Below are 16,121 nucleotides of genomic sequence, written 5' to 3'. Positions count from 1 at the left end.
AACTAATTATTTTTATTTTTAAAATTAGTTTTTATTTAATAATTTATATATATATATATATAATCAAACAATAATTTATTTATGAAAATAACATTAAAATTTGTTGAAAATATTAATATTTTAAGAATATAAATACAGATATTTTGGCTCTGCTGAGAAAGTGGATAATTTGAAAAAGGAAAAGCATCATCATGGAAAAGAGAAAATCCAAGGTTACCATTTTGTCTCATGCACATTCCTCAGACGATATTTTTCATTTCTCCAATTCTCTTCTTTTCTCTAGCATATATTCTTCTAAATAATACACCTAAAGTTTTGGTGTGCTACCAAAGATATTTAAATGCTATGGAATGAGAATCCAGCAGATTTCTTTAGCCAAGTTAAGTTCCTCAGAACTCAGAAAACCAAGGGTGAAGCTGCTAAATAAACACGTCCTTGCAAATTTAATTCTAATGACAATATTATATATGGCTCTGGTTGCATATTAGTCCAATTCATTATTCAGAATAAAGTTACTGGAAGTGATGGATAAAGTGTTCCGCACTTCACTGCAATATTATTTGTATTCCTTCTAATACATGTCTTGTAAAATAATTAAGATTTTGACTTATACCATTCAAAAATGTTACATCTTATTTTCTCCTTTTCAACTATTTTTTGTAGAATCACATGCATTAATTCTTTCTGTTAAAATTACTGCAAACATAAACACAGTTTTGGTAGTATTCATAACAAGATTACATGCTTAATTTAAAACTAACTGGTTAAGGTGAAGCAGTTTTATGTGATTGGTTTAAAGAAGCTGAGTGGTTCTCGTTTTCAACTTTTTGTTTACACTTTACACGAACGCATTTCAACTTGAAAAGCAATAATGCTAATTAGCAGTAGTTGGTAAATCACAAAAACTTTAGCTTCACGATGAGTTCTTGACCTGATAATGCGGGGAAAAGCGTGGTCATTAGTTTGGGGATAGAAGTAGAATATGGAATCTTGATCGTATTATCTTCGCTGTCCCTTATGCATGTGCTTATCCATTACCCCTTCTGCAGTAGAATATATAAATACAGAAAGGAAAATGCAATATAGAACCATATAGTTATTGTTTTACTGTGTGAGTGAGAGTGAGTGAGAGAGAGAGAGAGAGAGAAAGCATGGGAAGAGGAAGGGTTGTTCTGGAGAGAATAGAGAACAAGATAAACCGTCAAGTAACGTTCTCAAAGCGCAGAAGTGGGTTGCTGAAGAAGGCATTTGAGCTTTCTGTGCTTTGTGATGCAGAAGTTGCCCTTATCATCTTTTCTAGCCCTGGCAAGCTTTTTCAGTACAGCAGCACTGAGTAATTTTTCTCTCTCTTTCGTCTTTCTTTTGCTTTTTCAATTCATTTTGCCAACACCTGCTGTACATGCATAGTTAATTAGGGCATGGAATGATGCAAATTTATGTCTTCAGATGTACATGGTCATATTAGTTCAAGAGTAATTCAAACCTAAGTTTGAATGCTTGGTTTAAATTTATGAACCTACAAAATCAGAAGAAAAAAAACTCAAAATTAGAAATGAACCTCAAATAAATTTATAATTTTTCACAATTTTCAGCTTTTAGTAGAGCTTTCTCATAAATGTTTTGTTAACCTTTTATTTCAGCTTACTTTATAAACTAATTGTTGGAAATAGTTGATCTTTTCATGTTACTAATATGTTTCGCTTGATTGATTTCTGGTCTATCAGATTTTTTGTTGTTGTTGAATTCATATTCTTCCTTCAAATCTGTCATGGGAAATGATTACACTTCCGAATTCTGTAGTTCGATTATCATAGTGAGTGCTATGAATGCATGCATGTTTTCAACTCATGATCATTTAGTAGCCCAAGCTAATAATTAATTTGAGTTTATTAATAACTAACTTCCTTCTTTATTAATATTAATTTGAGTTTAATCTTTCTCAATTTTTTCACTATAAAAAACACATTTTAAATTGATTATAAACGAGTTTTTACATTAGTTCAATCATTGTATGTCAATGATATAGAAAGTGTAACACATTTTACATCAATTAAAAAACTCATTAAAGTATACAAATATGATCTCGGATTAGACACTAACTATATAAAAGAATTAAATAAAAAAAAAAAACAAGAAACATATTACATTAATTTTTTTTGGAATTGTACCATTGTCGTGTGAAGAAAAAAGTCATCTATTAGATTGATTCTCTCTTAGAACCAATGTAAAATCTCTTCCTAATGTAAATTTGTGTTTGAAAAGGTCACATATTATACCAATTCCCTCTTGAACCAATGTAATATCCTATTTTCGTGTAATTTTGTGTTAGCAAAATGACACATATTGCATCAGTTCTAGCCACAACCAATGTAATATGTTACGTTATTTTTAAATAATTTGATCAATTTTATTATTTTTTCCACCTATAATTGTAAGTTGTAAGCAAACATACCATATTGCTAGTAAAATATAATATTACTATCCAAACTTTGGAATAACAAAATTTGTCCAAATCAAAATAGAAAAATAAATCAAACATAACATAACCAAAACTAAACAAACAATATGGAAAAAAAAAATGTCTATCCACAATTCTAAATCATACAAGTTTTTGACTTCTAATCGTATATAATATTTTGCTCATTCATGACATATTTCTTCTTGTGTGTGTCCATTGAATCGTTATACAAAAAACTAAAATGCGAAATAAAGTTTAGTTTTCATAGTGACATATATGAAACCTATAATCAAGTGTCCATCATTCGTCTTTCCCTTAATGTTTACCAATGTGTCAATTATACTACCACATACATTCTTTTTCAAATGCATTGCATTCATGCAATGTCTAACATCTAACTTGGACTAATATGGAAGTTCAAAGAATATTGATTTCTTTTTCCATATGTTTTTCACACCACTATTCTCATGTGTTTTCCCAAAAGTCACTTCGATTTGGCAAACTCAATTGTACGCTTCCTCACCAGTTCGGGGTGAAGTTTTGTCCTACTGACATTCATTGAAAGCCTTTTTTAACCTACGATAAGGGTGATTACATTTCAAAAACCTTTGATGCTCAATGTAAGATGTCTTCCTCCTATGTTTTAGTTGATGGTAACTTGTGTTCTCTTCACTTATTGGGCAATCATGATGTCCTTTAACATTATAACCGCTCAAATTTTAATATGCTGGAAAATCATTAATGATACAAAATAATAATGCACGTAAATCGAAATTCACCTTCTGATATGCATCAAATACCTCAACTCTTTCATCCCATACTAACCTCAACTCTTCTATCAACAGACTTAGATAAATATCTATGTCATTTTCGGATTGTCATGGACATGATATAATTATAAACTACATCTTATATTTTCTTTTCATACACAACCAATACGACAAATTATAAATAATTACCAAAATGGATCATGAATTGTGTTTGCTACTTAAGGTACAATAAGGGTTCATCAATTGCAAGTCCAAGTCTAGATTTCTTGGATCACTCCTAAACTTAGGGTACAAACAATCGGTTTCTTCCACTATGATGAATCGAAAACATGTCGTAATAGTCCATTACATTTTCTTCCATTTGCATAAGGTTCTTGGCATCATTAACATTGACAAAAAAATGTTTAAATTACAATGTGATTGGAAGATACCATAATACCTTTGCAAGAGAACATTTTTTCATGTTATCTTCATCATTATCATCATCCTTCACTTTGTATCGTGATAGCTGCATCTTGGACACTTGTACAATGTTCCAAACTCTTTTCTATACAATGTACAATCATTGGGACGTGCATGTATTTTCTAGTACTCCATACCCATCGGACACTATCTTTTTTGTCTCATAACGACGGGTCGACAATATATTATCTTCTGAAAACATTTCATGCAACAACTCAAGCGATTCCGTGAAGCTTTTATTGTGCGCTCATGTCTTGTTATGATATTAATTAATCTTAGTATGACAAACATGTGAAACTTGTATAGTCGATATACAATGATTTTTCTAAATCATCTTTCAACGAATCATACATGTGTGCTTGCTGGAAATAATGTGTCCAATATCACGAATCATGTCCTCCATGTGATCCTCATAATGTATATTAGACTATTGACATTGATATACAAGTGGTAGGTCTACAACTTCACCACGCCAAGTCCACATTGTATAGCGCTTCTAGAAACCATCACAAAGAACATGTTCTCGTATCAACTGAATTTCTAGTTATCTCTCATTCAAACAATTAACATAGAAAAATAATATCTTCAATTTATACCTCCCCTATTTCTTTGAGTAAACTGTAGAAACTCTTCAATGACATTCTAATACACATCACTGATTTGACTTGCATTTATCTAATTTTGATCCATTACTACGTAATAGAAGAACATGGTTTATGCAAGAAGATTCAATTTATTATATTTCATTTGTATGTAAACTTTTAATATGCATTATTTATATCTCACAAAATTTTGACAGCATTTTGGATTGGTTTTCGGGTAACACAAAATGGAAGTGGTGACGTTAAGTCAACCACAATCAAATATACACCCGAAGATCAATACAAAATGCAATGAACCAAAATTTCATGAAATATACATAATATCATTAATTATATGTACTAATGAGTTATGAAAACATGTATTTAATCTTTCCACCATAAGAAAATCATTAAATAAAAACTAATTCTAGAGACAAAAAATAATTAGTAAAGTAGTTTTTAAATTTATAAATTAATTTCTAAATTGGTATTTAATTAGCTACCAACTACTTTAGATTCTAAAATTGGAAACTAACATCTTGGTACCTAATTGGATACGAATTTAGAAACTAATTTATAATTTTAGAAACTAATTTAGATACCAATAATTTTTTAATCTATAAAATCGTAACTAATTTAGTCAATATAGTAACTAATTATTTTTTATCTTTAAAATTGGTTTCTATTTAATGTTTTTCTAGTAGTGTTCTAAATTGTCGACATGAACAATTTCAAGTCCAAAATAATGATTGTCATTACTATTTTGTTTTTTTTAAACATAATGAAACTTATATATATAATTAAAATTAGACGTAGTATTCAATCTTTATATTAAATTTCAAAAAGAGAATAAGATTCACTGAATACACATTGTTAAGGATTGAACATTCTCGAACTCAATACTAATACATTTAACATATAACAATGTGATATATAACCTGTAAATTAAAATTGTTTAAACATCTTTTCATTTTAATCAAAATTAATACATTCATTGGTTCATAGTCTCAGCCGACATAATATATCACACAAAATAAATTTTAAATTTTTTACTATTATAAGACACATTTTACAGCGGTTTTTTTATATAACTAATGTAATATATAATTTTTTTAGTGATATTTCTTTTACATCGTTTCGTATTTAATCCAATCCATGTTAGTTGTATATTATTGTTAAATCACTATTTTGCAATAGTGTTTGTTTTATCATAAGAGGGTGGTATTTTATTGGGTAAACCTAAAAAGGTGTATACAACTCAAAAGAAAAGAAAAAAAATATGGTCCAACATTTTGATGCTTTGTTTTAAGTTCCTTGGCTACAATATACTATATATCATGCTTCGTACACATGCATGCGTAAGCATACCATATGCAGGGTTCTAATATTCGGATCTTATTCATATCATATGAGATTATATTAGGTTGAGAAAAACAGAAATTTATTGTATGATTTTATTTTATTAAGACTAAAAGTTCTAAAACCTTATACTAGAGAACTATAGCCATTCCAAAAATGAAGTTTTTTCTAATAATATTTGTTCATATATTATATCTCATTACTCTATCAAGCACTACTAAAATTAACCAATATTAATAATGATAATGACAATATTTTATTTTGTGATCAGTATTAACAAAATCGTTGAGAGATATCGTCAATGTCGTTACAGCAAGTTACAGACTGGTGATTCATCGGAACTCGAATCACAGGTTTCTTCTTTTTAACAATTTTTTTTAAATTTTATTTTCTTATCTTATCTCATTATTATAAGTAGTGTTTTAAATAATATTTTTTTAATAATCTCTTACATTTTTTTTTTATAAAAATACTTCTAATTAGTTTAGTTTGTTAGTAATAAATAATTTATATGAATGAAAATTGTAGATATAAAAGGTAAACAAAGTAACTTTAATACACATTTATTATCCAATCAACATGCCATGTACTGAAAACAACGTCAATTATTAAAAAACAAATGTATTAGAATGGATTTGTCAACTGTGCCGTCATAAATAAGCAAAATTAAGAATATAGTCCCGTGGTTATATCTTTTCTCTTTCAAAACGAAAAATCAACTTTTGCATGTAAATAGAACATTAATACATATACAAAATGAAATATATGTACACATAGTGAAGTTTTCTTATGGGGTGTATCAATATAAACGTATCCTAAAACAAAACAAAAATTATCAAAAAAAATGAAACATTTGAAATCTTCACTCCAACCCTCTGTTCCGTCAGCATATGCTTGTTCATTTATCAGTTCAGCTGACCAAACCTAAGTGTGCTTTTACATTTATTAGGGTAAATATGCCCCATCTTTTGTATCCTTGCTTAGGTCTCCTTTTTGTGACAGTACCTTTTTATGATCCTACCATAAACACTGATGCAGTCAATATTTGTTCTGCATTCAGGGTTTTAATTTGGAAAACCACTTCATTTCTCTGTTTCCATAAGTTCTAGAAAACCCAACCCATGCTCCTTTCTAGATCAGCTGGTTTCCTTTCAGGTTAAGTTGGACTAGTCCAAACTGATTAAAATTTTGTTGTGGTTAATTGTGTCCATCACATGATTGTCATACATTTGGTGTTATCTTATAATAAAAGAACATATGTTGTAAAGTTTCACTACTTTCAGAGCACATTGGGCATGCTAAGTCACTGTGATGGACTCCCCTCCTATATAAATTGTCTTTTGTAGGTACTCTCTGTTTAAGAACCTTCCATGCAAAGCATTTAGCAATGGGTAAAGCTTTGATTTTCCAGCTAAGTTCCCATATTATTTTTAGTATTCAACAACAAGAAAAAGTAGTGTGTGTGTGCTAGTTTTTGTGACAAGATTTTGAGGAACTAACTTACGAAACCAAAAGGATCCATAATGTGTTTGCAAATATATACTCATAAATTCAATACCATTTCAAACGTGTTGAGTAAAATAGATGAGCATTGAGACTTTTTCTTTTACGGATACACGTATTCATGACCAATAAGAATAAGTCATTCTGATTAGTATAATTAGTCGTATAAGTGATTATAACATCATTTTCAACTCAAAATTTTAGTATTTATGAATATTTTTTTACATGACATTTAATTTTTTTTTTATGTAAATTTTTTAACTCACTTAAATGTTTAAATATAAAAGTATGTTGGTTATATTCAAACTTTTTTTTACCAGTAATCAAAGAAAAAAAATTATTTACTAATAGGAAAGGAAATAATCACTCATAGTTTTTTTTTTATCAACAATAAAAATAAATAAATGGGAACCACTTTAGGGGTGGTCCAACCCTTTTACAAGAACACATAGAATCCAACTCCTAACACGACACGCAAAACTGCCGGACAAAGGACCAACCAAACTAAGCGCTAACTAGCTTTACCAAATCAGCCGTATACAGGCCAAAGGATCAAGAACCCAATAGGGGTAGGAAAAATAAACTTCGCGGGACTTTGCAACAATCCAAGATCACACCTTTACTTGTGCTGAGGCAAAAACTTCTAACACATCTGTCACTCCTCCATTAAAGACGACCGGGTTCCTATGCTTCCAAATTTCACTCACAATTCCAACCCAAATTGCCCCCCCCAAACATCATTAACCGAAACAGATGCCTGACTCAACCTGAATTGGATAAAATTTTGCATAGGATCCAAATGAATTACGAACGACACTCCAAGCCACTCAAAGCAAAGACACCAGACCCTCCAAGCAAAGTCACAAATGGAGAACAAGTGACTCGACGACTCTTCAACCTTCCCACACAAGCAGCATACAAGGTTTTCAACCACCACCCCGCGCCTTACCAAATTAACCCTAGTCGCAATCCTATTTTCCAACACCCTCCAGGCCAAGAATACAGCAGAAGGCAAGGCTTTACACCTCCATAACCTACAGTAAATCGGAGAGGACTCCCCATCACTAACCCTCCTTACCTTAATATAAGCTGAGTTAACAGTAAAACTTTGAGATCTCTCAACCTTCCAGACCCAGCTATCCACCCCTCCCACATCCATCTTCACCCCTTGCAGCAACTGACTCAACTGCTCCTCCAACAACTTCTCCCAGTCAAAGAGGGATCTACGCCAGCACAAATGCCAAATCCAAACACCATTAGACCAGTTCTCGATCTTGGCCACCTTAGCAGCTTTAGTTGTGCTAAGCGGATATAATCTCAGAAACATTCCCTTCAGGGCACCACAATTCAACCAGCTGTCCTCCCATAATGAAATATTCCCTCCATCACCAACTTTCCACTCAACCCCATCTTCAAAACTTCTGCCCCAGCCCTTTGAAGCCCAAACCTCCTTCAAGTCTCTCCACCATAGGGAACCCCTGCAAGGTTTACCTTTTGCTATCAAATTCCTCCATCCACCATATTTAGAGTAGAGAATCTCTTTCCACAGACCTCCCTTGGCCGAACCCCACCTCCAAATCCACTTGCCTAACAGGGCCAGGTTAAAAGTCCTTAAATCAATGATTCCAAGACCCTCGTAGTCCCGAGGCTCGCAGACCTTATTCCAAGAGGCCCAAGCGATCTTCCTTCCGTTAGAGCCCCACCCTCAAAGAAAATTCCTTTGGATCCGAACTAACTTGTCAGCCACCCCAGATGGCAGTTTGAATAAGGACATAAAAAATAACGGGACTGAGGAGAGGACTGACTTAATCAAACAGATCCTCCCAGCCATCGACAAACACCTGCCTTTCCACCTCGAAAGTTTGCCCTGAACTCTCTCTAACACCCCGTTCCAAAAAACATCGCGCTTGTGGCACCCACCTACCGGTAACCCTAAGTAAACAAAAGGAGTTACCATCACCTTACAATTAAGAATAACTGCAAAACGTTGAAGCGAACACTGATCCAACCCCATCCCGCCAATTCTGCTTTTTAAAAAATTCACCTTAAGCACAGAAGCAAGCTCAAAGCAAAGCAAAATAGCCTTAATATTAAAAACACTTTTGGTATTCGCTTCGCAGAAGAATAAGGTATCATCAACGTATTGTAACATATTAACCTTCACCTTAGCTTTTTCAACCTCCAGACTGTCAATCAAATTCTTCTCTTCAGCCATCCTAGACACCCCAGTCAACCCTTCAGCGACTATAAGGAAGAGGAACGGAGCAAGCGGGTCACCTTGACGAAGTCCCCTCCTAGGAGTAAATTCTCTAGTTGGGCTGCCATTCACTAATACAGAGACTGAAGCAGATTCTAAACAACACTTTATCCATCGAATCCATTGAGCACAAAAACCCAGCCTTTCCAACATATAATGTAGGAACTCCCAGCTAACCGAGTCATATCACTCATGTTAGTTAATGTCTTCTATGTGTGAAACCTCTATTCGGTGCAATCTAATGTCTCTCCCCTTCCATTCTTTGACACTCCCTCCATTCTTTGACACTCTTACATTCTGCACCCTCACATTTTTTTTGGATCAGTCATAGCTCCCTACTTAAAAAAACAATCTCTTTGCGTGATCTACATTATCATATAGGGTTTTGGGATCTTTACCATTTTGGATCTTGATTTAGGGTATCAGAAATTTTAGCCACAGAGAATCGGTGATTGAAAAAAATTAAGTGTCAGTTCTTTGGTTGGTGTGAGGTGTGTGGTGGGGAATAAAATTTTGCTTAATTTTGGAATTTGGAGGCATTAGAAAAATTAAAACTAATTATCCTTTCTTGATGTAGATACAAAATGAACACTTGCGAAAACAATAAGTAGACAAAATAAAAATAAAAATAGGGCAAATAGAATAATGACACTAGAAAATTTTAAGGTGGAAAAATCTCTTCAATTTGAGAAGTAAAAACTTGTTGGACCTAATAAAGAAAATATCTTCACTATGAAAGTAGAATTATAATATTGATTTTTCTCACTCTATGAGGATAACACTTAATCTCATCTAACAAAGATTGAATACAAAGTCGCTCTAGTCTTTCACTAAAATTTTTAATCTCACACTATGGTTGATATTTATTCTCTCATTTACTCTATGTTATTCTTCTTCCTTTTTTTTTTATCAGCAAAGAATAAAAAATATTAAAATGGATACTTCAGGGATATCCCAATCCTTGTACAAGAATCAACACCATTGTTTTTCTTTCTTCACAAGTTTTCTTTATATAAAAAATGAGAAGAATGAAAATTTCTTCATAAAGAGATAATGGATAATTAATGTATATCATATTTTCAAGATATCTTAAATATACTATCTTCAATTTTCAAGATTGAACTTCAAAATCTTTAAGAGAGATATACTTTCAAGACTTTGAAATGTTGAATCAATTTTACTAATATTCATTGTTCATTATTTCTTATTATGGAAGAATTTTGAACAGAAGGAAATAGAGGACATGCACTGCACAGGTCATTTTTTCGAAATCATGGTCTTGAGTTTGTGTTGCTCAATCAGTAGAAAATGGAGGTTTTAATGTTTCCGAATGTAAAGTCCAAAAGATGTAAAAGGCTTCTTTCTTTTCTATTTGGCTAACGCGCGGATTCTTTTCTTTAAAACTATATTATAATGGGACAACATTCACATCACTATAAAATATTTTAATATTTTAATCCACATTAAAAATCTACTTTAATATATAAAAAAACTATCTTAATCCATATTGAAAATTTACTTTGATATATAAAAAAACTCGTTCTTTATTACAATAATTTTGCATAAAAGTATATAGATAAAAACATATTTAACCTTTTTAATTTTTTTATTAATTTTTATTTTTTTAAAATTATTTGGAGGAGACAGGGTGTACACACCTTCTTATATTAATTATTTACACTTTTTTAACACTGTTTTAAGCTCTTTAAATTTACGAGGGTTTGCTTCTATCAATACACTATTTTAGCATTTTTTATTTATTTATTTACAATCTTTGCATGCATATTAATAGTACTGTGCCTTGCAGAGTTCATATCATGAATTCTTGAAATTAAGAGCGAAATACGAATCTCTTGAGCGGACACAAAGGTATACTTTTAATATATGTAGAAAATAAGTGTGAAATTTTTTGTCATATATATTTACTTTTAATATATTATTCAGTTGGTGAAAAAATCGAAAACTTACTTTATTTTTTTAACCTTATATATTTAAAAATATGTACTAAAAAGTTCCTTCTTGCAATTACTCTTATGTTTAGAAAGAAAAATGTTGTGTATATTAGTTTAAATGTTTCTTTACATTGTTTTTTGTGTGTTTTTGAAGGCATTTTCAAGGAGAAGAACTTGAGCCTCTTAGCTTTAAAGAATTGCAGAGCCTTGAGAAACAACTAGACATTACTCTTGCACTAACTCGACAGCAGCAAGTAATGTCACTCACTAATGCATGCATCATCATATATATATATACAAAACCTTAAAATCATCTAGAATATTTTCTTGTGTTCAAATATCGCACACTATTTTTCTTCTTACGATTTTTTTAAGGTTTTAAAAAAAAAATATTTATGGTTCTATAAAGTTATATTTATTTTGTTTTGGACTACTAAATTTAATTTCATTTGCTTGTTTGTGTTTCTATTTTTTTTTTAACTTTAGCCTCTGACATAGGATTAAAAATAATAACAAATGTAGACAAAAAAATAGAGGATTAAAAATGTAAAAAAAAGCATTATAAAGACAAAAATACATTTATTTATTTATTTATTTTGATTATTATTGCAGACAAAGAAACTCATGGCACGAGCTGATGAATTACGCGAAAAGGTATGCATTTAAACTTAAACTACTAATTAAATGAGAGTACTCCTATTATTATTTGTGTAGATGGTTGGAGTACTCAAAATATTTCTATTTATATTATTTTTATTATTGATAAAAAATAGAATATCTTATTATCTTAAATTATGTTATATAAAAAAATCTTGATAAGTAGATTAAAAAATAGTTTTTATTTATTTGTTCGTATTCTTTGTAATACAAATAGAAACCAATTTGTAGAAACCAAAATAATTAGTTGCAATAGTAACTAAATTAGAGACCATTTTAGAAACTAAAAAGAAATTTCGTTTCTAAATTAGTTTATCTTATTTTCTATTATTGTTAAATAGTTTCTAAATTGGTATCTAATTAGCAACCAAGATTTTTGCTACCAAATTTAGAAACTAAATAATTGGTAGTTAAAACCTTAGTTGCTAATTAGATACCAATTTAAAAACTATTTAATAATAATAGAAAATAATATAAACTAATTTAGAAACCAATTTTTTTTAATTTCTAAAATAGTCTCTATTTTAGTTCATATTGTAATTAATTATTTTGGTATCTAAAAATTGGTTTCTATTTCATGATTGTCTTGGAGTGATAACATTGTTTACCCTATTAATTCATTAAAACCCACTTTCCAAAAATAACAAAGTGCATATTTTTTTTTTCTTTCTTAATACTGTAGAAAAGAGTAAGAGATTTTTTTTAATCTGTGTTAACTTTTATTAACGAGACATGTAATTTATGTTACTAATTATATTAACTTTTTTTTCTTATTTTACAAAACGGATTATTGTAAGAGAAAAATTATATACTATTTTCAAGAGATGGTGTTAGAAATCCAATCCTCTATAAAATATTAAATAGAAAGTATATCCATCATAATTATTACTAAATTTTTTACTTTATTTTTTTTATCAGCAATAAAATAAATAAATAAATAGGGACCACTTCAGGGGTGGTTCAACCCTTATACAGAAATACTTGTCACCAGTCTCCTATTAGAACGCCTACCAAATTAGTAAAGGATAATTTTTTTTTTTTACTTTATTATATATATATATATATATATTTGTTTGAAAAAGATAAAAATTGTCAAATTATCATTCTTAAGGCTTATCAAAAGCAAACTTTATCTTCACTAAAAATACCTTCAAAAGGCTTCTCATTAATTTGTATTAGTTATATATATTGGCAGGTGCGCAAATTGGAAGATCTTAACAAGCAATTGGAATCCAAGGTTTTTCCTTTATTTAAATAATCATTTGCAAATATAGCTAAGAGAAGCCATAAAATATTCACATTTTTTTTTTATAATATTTCATTTTATGCATTTTTTTTCACATTTATTTTGTAGGAAAAAGATGAATTCTCAAGCCTCATCCTTGACAATAACAATTTTTTTCAATTGCATGCAACAAAAGCCGATCAATTTGAATCTGGAACAACACTAGACACATGGTATGAATTGATTTTCTTATCCTTTTATTTTGTTAATATAAAAAAATATTCATTAGTAAAAACATCTAAGGTACTTATGTGTTGAATTTGTTCCTCAAAGATTGTGAAATTCATTGCGTACTAAGAACAAAAAAGAGAAAACTTAAAAACTTTATGTATTTATTTTAAAAATATTTTAATTCTAAAACCTATTTTTTTAATAAACAAATGGCATCTTCTTAAAATATCATTAAATTAACATAATCACAAGTTTTATTTATATGTAAAACAAAATTGGAGAGAAAATTATCTACAGAAAGACACTCAATACTCCTTAAATGGTTAGTAATTTAATTTACTCCTTAATATTTTTATAACATTTATAGGAATAAACGACACTAATTCATACAAATTTTCTTCAACTCCGAAACTTACAAAATAGGATTAGATACAATTGTTTTGATATCTATTTTGATATCTATGTTGAAACAACAACACAACATAGCTTAGTTATGATAAAAACTAATAAATCATGATTAAACAGTTTACAACTTAGTCTCAATTTAGTAAAATACTATGATGAAAGTCACAAAAAATCACACATAATTATTTATGTAGTAAATGATTCAAATTTCTTTCAAAACATATATTAAGAAGAAACTTATGTTACATAAAAATCAATTATAATAAAAAAATTATAATCAAGCTATTACATAAAATGTTCTTATACAATTTGTACTCAACTCAATTGATTTATTTTCATTCTCAATGTAAAATTCCATAAAATGAACAATTGTAATTTCAAAATACAAGTTAAAGCTCTTCAATATGTCTTAGAAGTATTGAGTCATATTTTTATATAAATATATACTAATTTCTTGAGATTTAATAAAAATAATACATATTGTTGTAGTAGGTTTCAACACCAAGAAGTTGCATCGAAAGAAAGAGCAATTGATATGAGGATAGAGGGTAACCAAAGCACTCACAACAAGAGCAATGGATGGTTGTAGTGAATTTTAATTTACTTTACATTTTCCAAAACCACTTATTACAACTACTTGTAGGTACCTATGCATTGGTATTCACACAATGGTTTTCATAAAGTAAATGTTATTTCTTGTTAACACTCTCTCAGTGAGGGGTTATGCATTCTATAAGGGGAATATTGTATAAATTTTCCTTAGAAAATGTTTCCATGTCACTTTAATGTTTATCTCATTTTAATTCTAAATTCTAAATGTTTAATTTTGTAGTAGTATAAAAAATTTATTTATATATTTATATTATTAATAAAAATTTATAAAATAATTTTTAAATTACTGATATTTTAAATTTTAAATTTTAAATTCATCTCGAATAGTGTTTTAGAAACTAATTTAAAATCTAAAATATTAGTTGATAAAAATTCTGGATATTAATTTAAAAATTATTTTATAATTTTTTTAATATTTTTTTAATTTTAAAATAGTATTTAATTTAGTTAATAATAATTAATTATTTTAATTTTTAAAATTAGTTGTTTTTTAACCATGTTAAATTACAAATAAAGGTTCTTTAAAAGTGTTGACCTATGACAACATTTTTATTAGAAAATGTCACGCAAGGGGTCCCATAAGCACCACTTTCCCATGAAAGAATTATTAAAGTATCCCTAGACAACACTTTGTTTAATCTCATTTTCAAAAACTCGTTTTTAAGGTTTTGACTAAAAGTACCAAGAAATGTAATTAATATTTTATACGATTTTCTAATATACTTTTGATCTTTGTGATTCATTATTCATTTACTTTTATTATACTCTCATTAGGTGTATTGATTAAGGATAGTCCTATAAAAAATATTTAAGATCTCATTAATTTTATTAAATCCCAAAATTTAGAATAATTTTTAAATGTAGTTTAAAATGGAATAAAGATAGTATTACCTATTATGTTTTATGTGCATTAAATTTATACCTTTTTATACATATTAACAATAAAAATAAATATGTCACTTATTAAAATAACTTTAGAATAATTATTTTTTTAAAATAAAAACTTTCATATTAGGCATTACTATGTAACTTGACATCTCAGATATACTGACAACTGACAACTCAAGTAACAACAATCATTGTCATTGTATAAAAAAGTATTATTAAAAAAGAAAATAAAATAAAAAATAAAATAAATACATTTTATTTTTATTTTTTTACAAATACAACTATTCATGTAATTAATTTGACGTAATTTATTAATATTAAGAAAATAAGAACATAATTTTAAATTATTTTAAAAGGATAAAAATGTAATCATTTTAAAATAAAAATATATTATTTGTGTCTATTAAGGATGATTACAGTATATGATTACTGAGTTACTGTGAGTTTAATTATATTACTTTTATTTTTTATATAAAAAATTATATATATTTTTTTAAAATTTGATGGGTATGAATTTCATTATGATACAGTAGGTATACTTGTATTTGTCTAAATATTTACAAAAAAAACAAATATGATATTATCAACAATTTAAGATAGAAAAACACATATTTTCTTTCAAATCCAAATAATAATAAAATTATAATTACATAAATTTAAAAATAAAATATTAAAAAAATTAATATTATTTTAATAATTCAAAGTAAAAACGAAAACAAGTATGAAAACAAATGTAACATCCCAAATTTTTATAAATATAT

At 28.6% G+C, this 16,121-nt stretch overlaps 1 protein-coding gene across 2 annotated transcripts; it reads left to right on the top strand.

The window, feature by feature from the left end:
- Positions 1 to 909: 909 nt before the first annotated feature.
- Positions 910 to 14,646, top strand: LOC137837700 (MADS-box transcription factor 6-like). 2 transcript variants are annotated; one of them, XM_068646804.1, is made up of 8 exons: positions 910 to 1,333; positions 5,902 to 5,983; positions 11,198 to 11,259; positions 11,497 to 11,596; positions 11,955 to 11,996; positions 13,195 to 13,236; positions 13,354 to 13,457; positions 14,350 to 14,646. In XM_068646804.1, exons 1-8 carry the CDS (start codon positions 1,152 to 1,154, stop codon positions 14,447 to 14,449), a joined length of 714 nt encoding a protein of 237 aa, XP_068502905.1. In that variant the 5' UTR covers positions 910 to 1,151; the 3' UTR covers positions 14,450 to 14,646. The 2 variants fall into 2 exon arrangements, with proteins under 2 accessions (XP_068502905.1, XP_068502906.1); XM_068646805.1 differs by having other exon boundaries at positions 1,028 to 1,333; positions 14,353 to 14,646.
- Positions 14,647 to 16,121: the final 1,475 nt, after the last annotated feature.

Source organism: Phaseolus vulgaris, chromosome 4 (assembly GCF_000499845.2).
Source record: "Phaseolus vulgaris cultivar G19833 chromosome 4, P. vulgaris v2.0, whole genome shotgun sequence".
Taxonomy (NCBI): Eukaryota; Viridiplantae; Streptophyta; class Magnoliopsida; order Fabales; family Fabaceae; genus Phaseolus; species Phaseolus vulgaris.
Note: the sequence above shows the minus strand (reverse complement) of the source record. Positions and strands in the feature narration are given on the sequence as shown.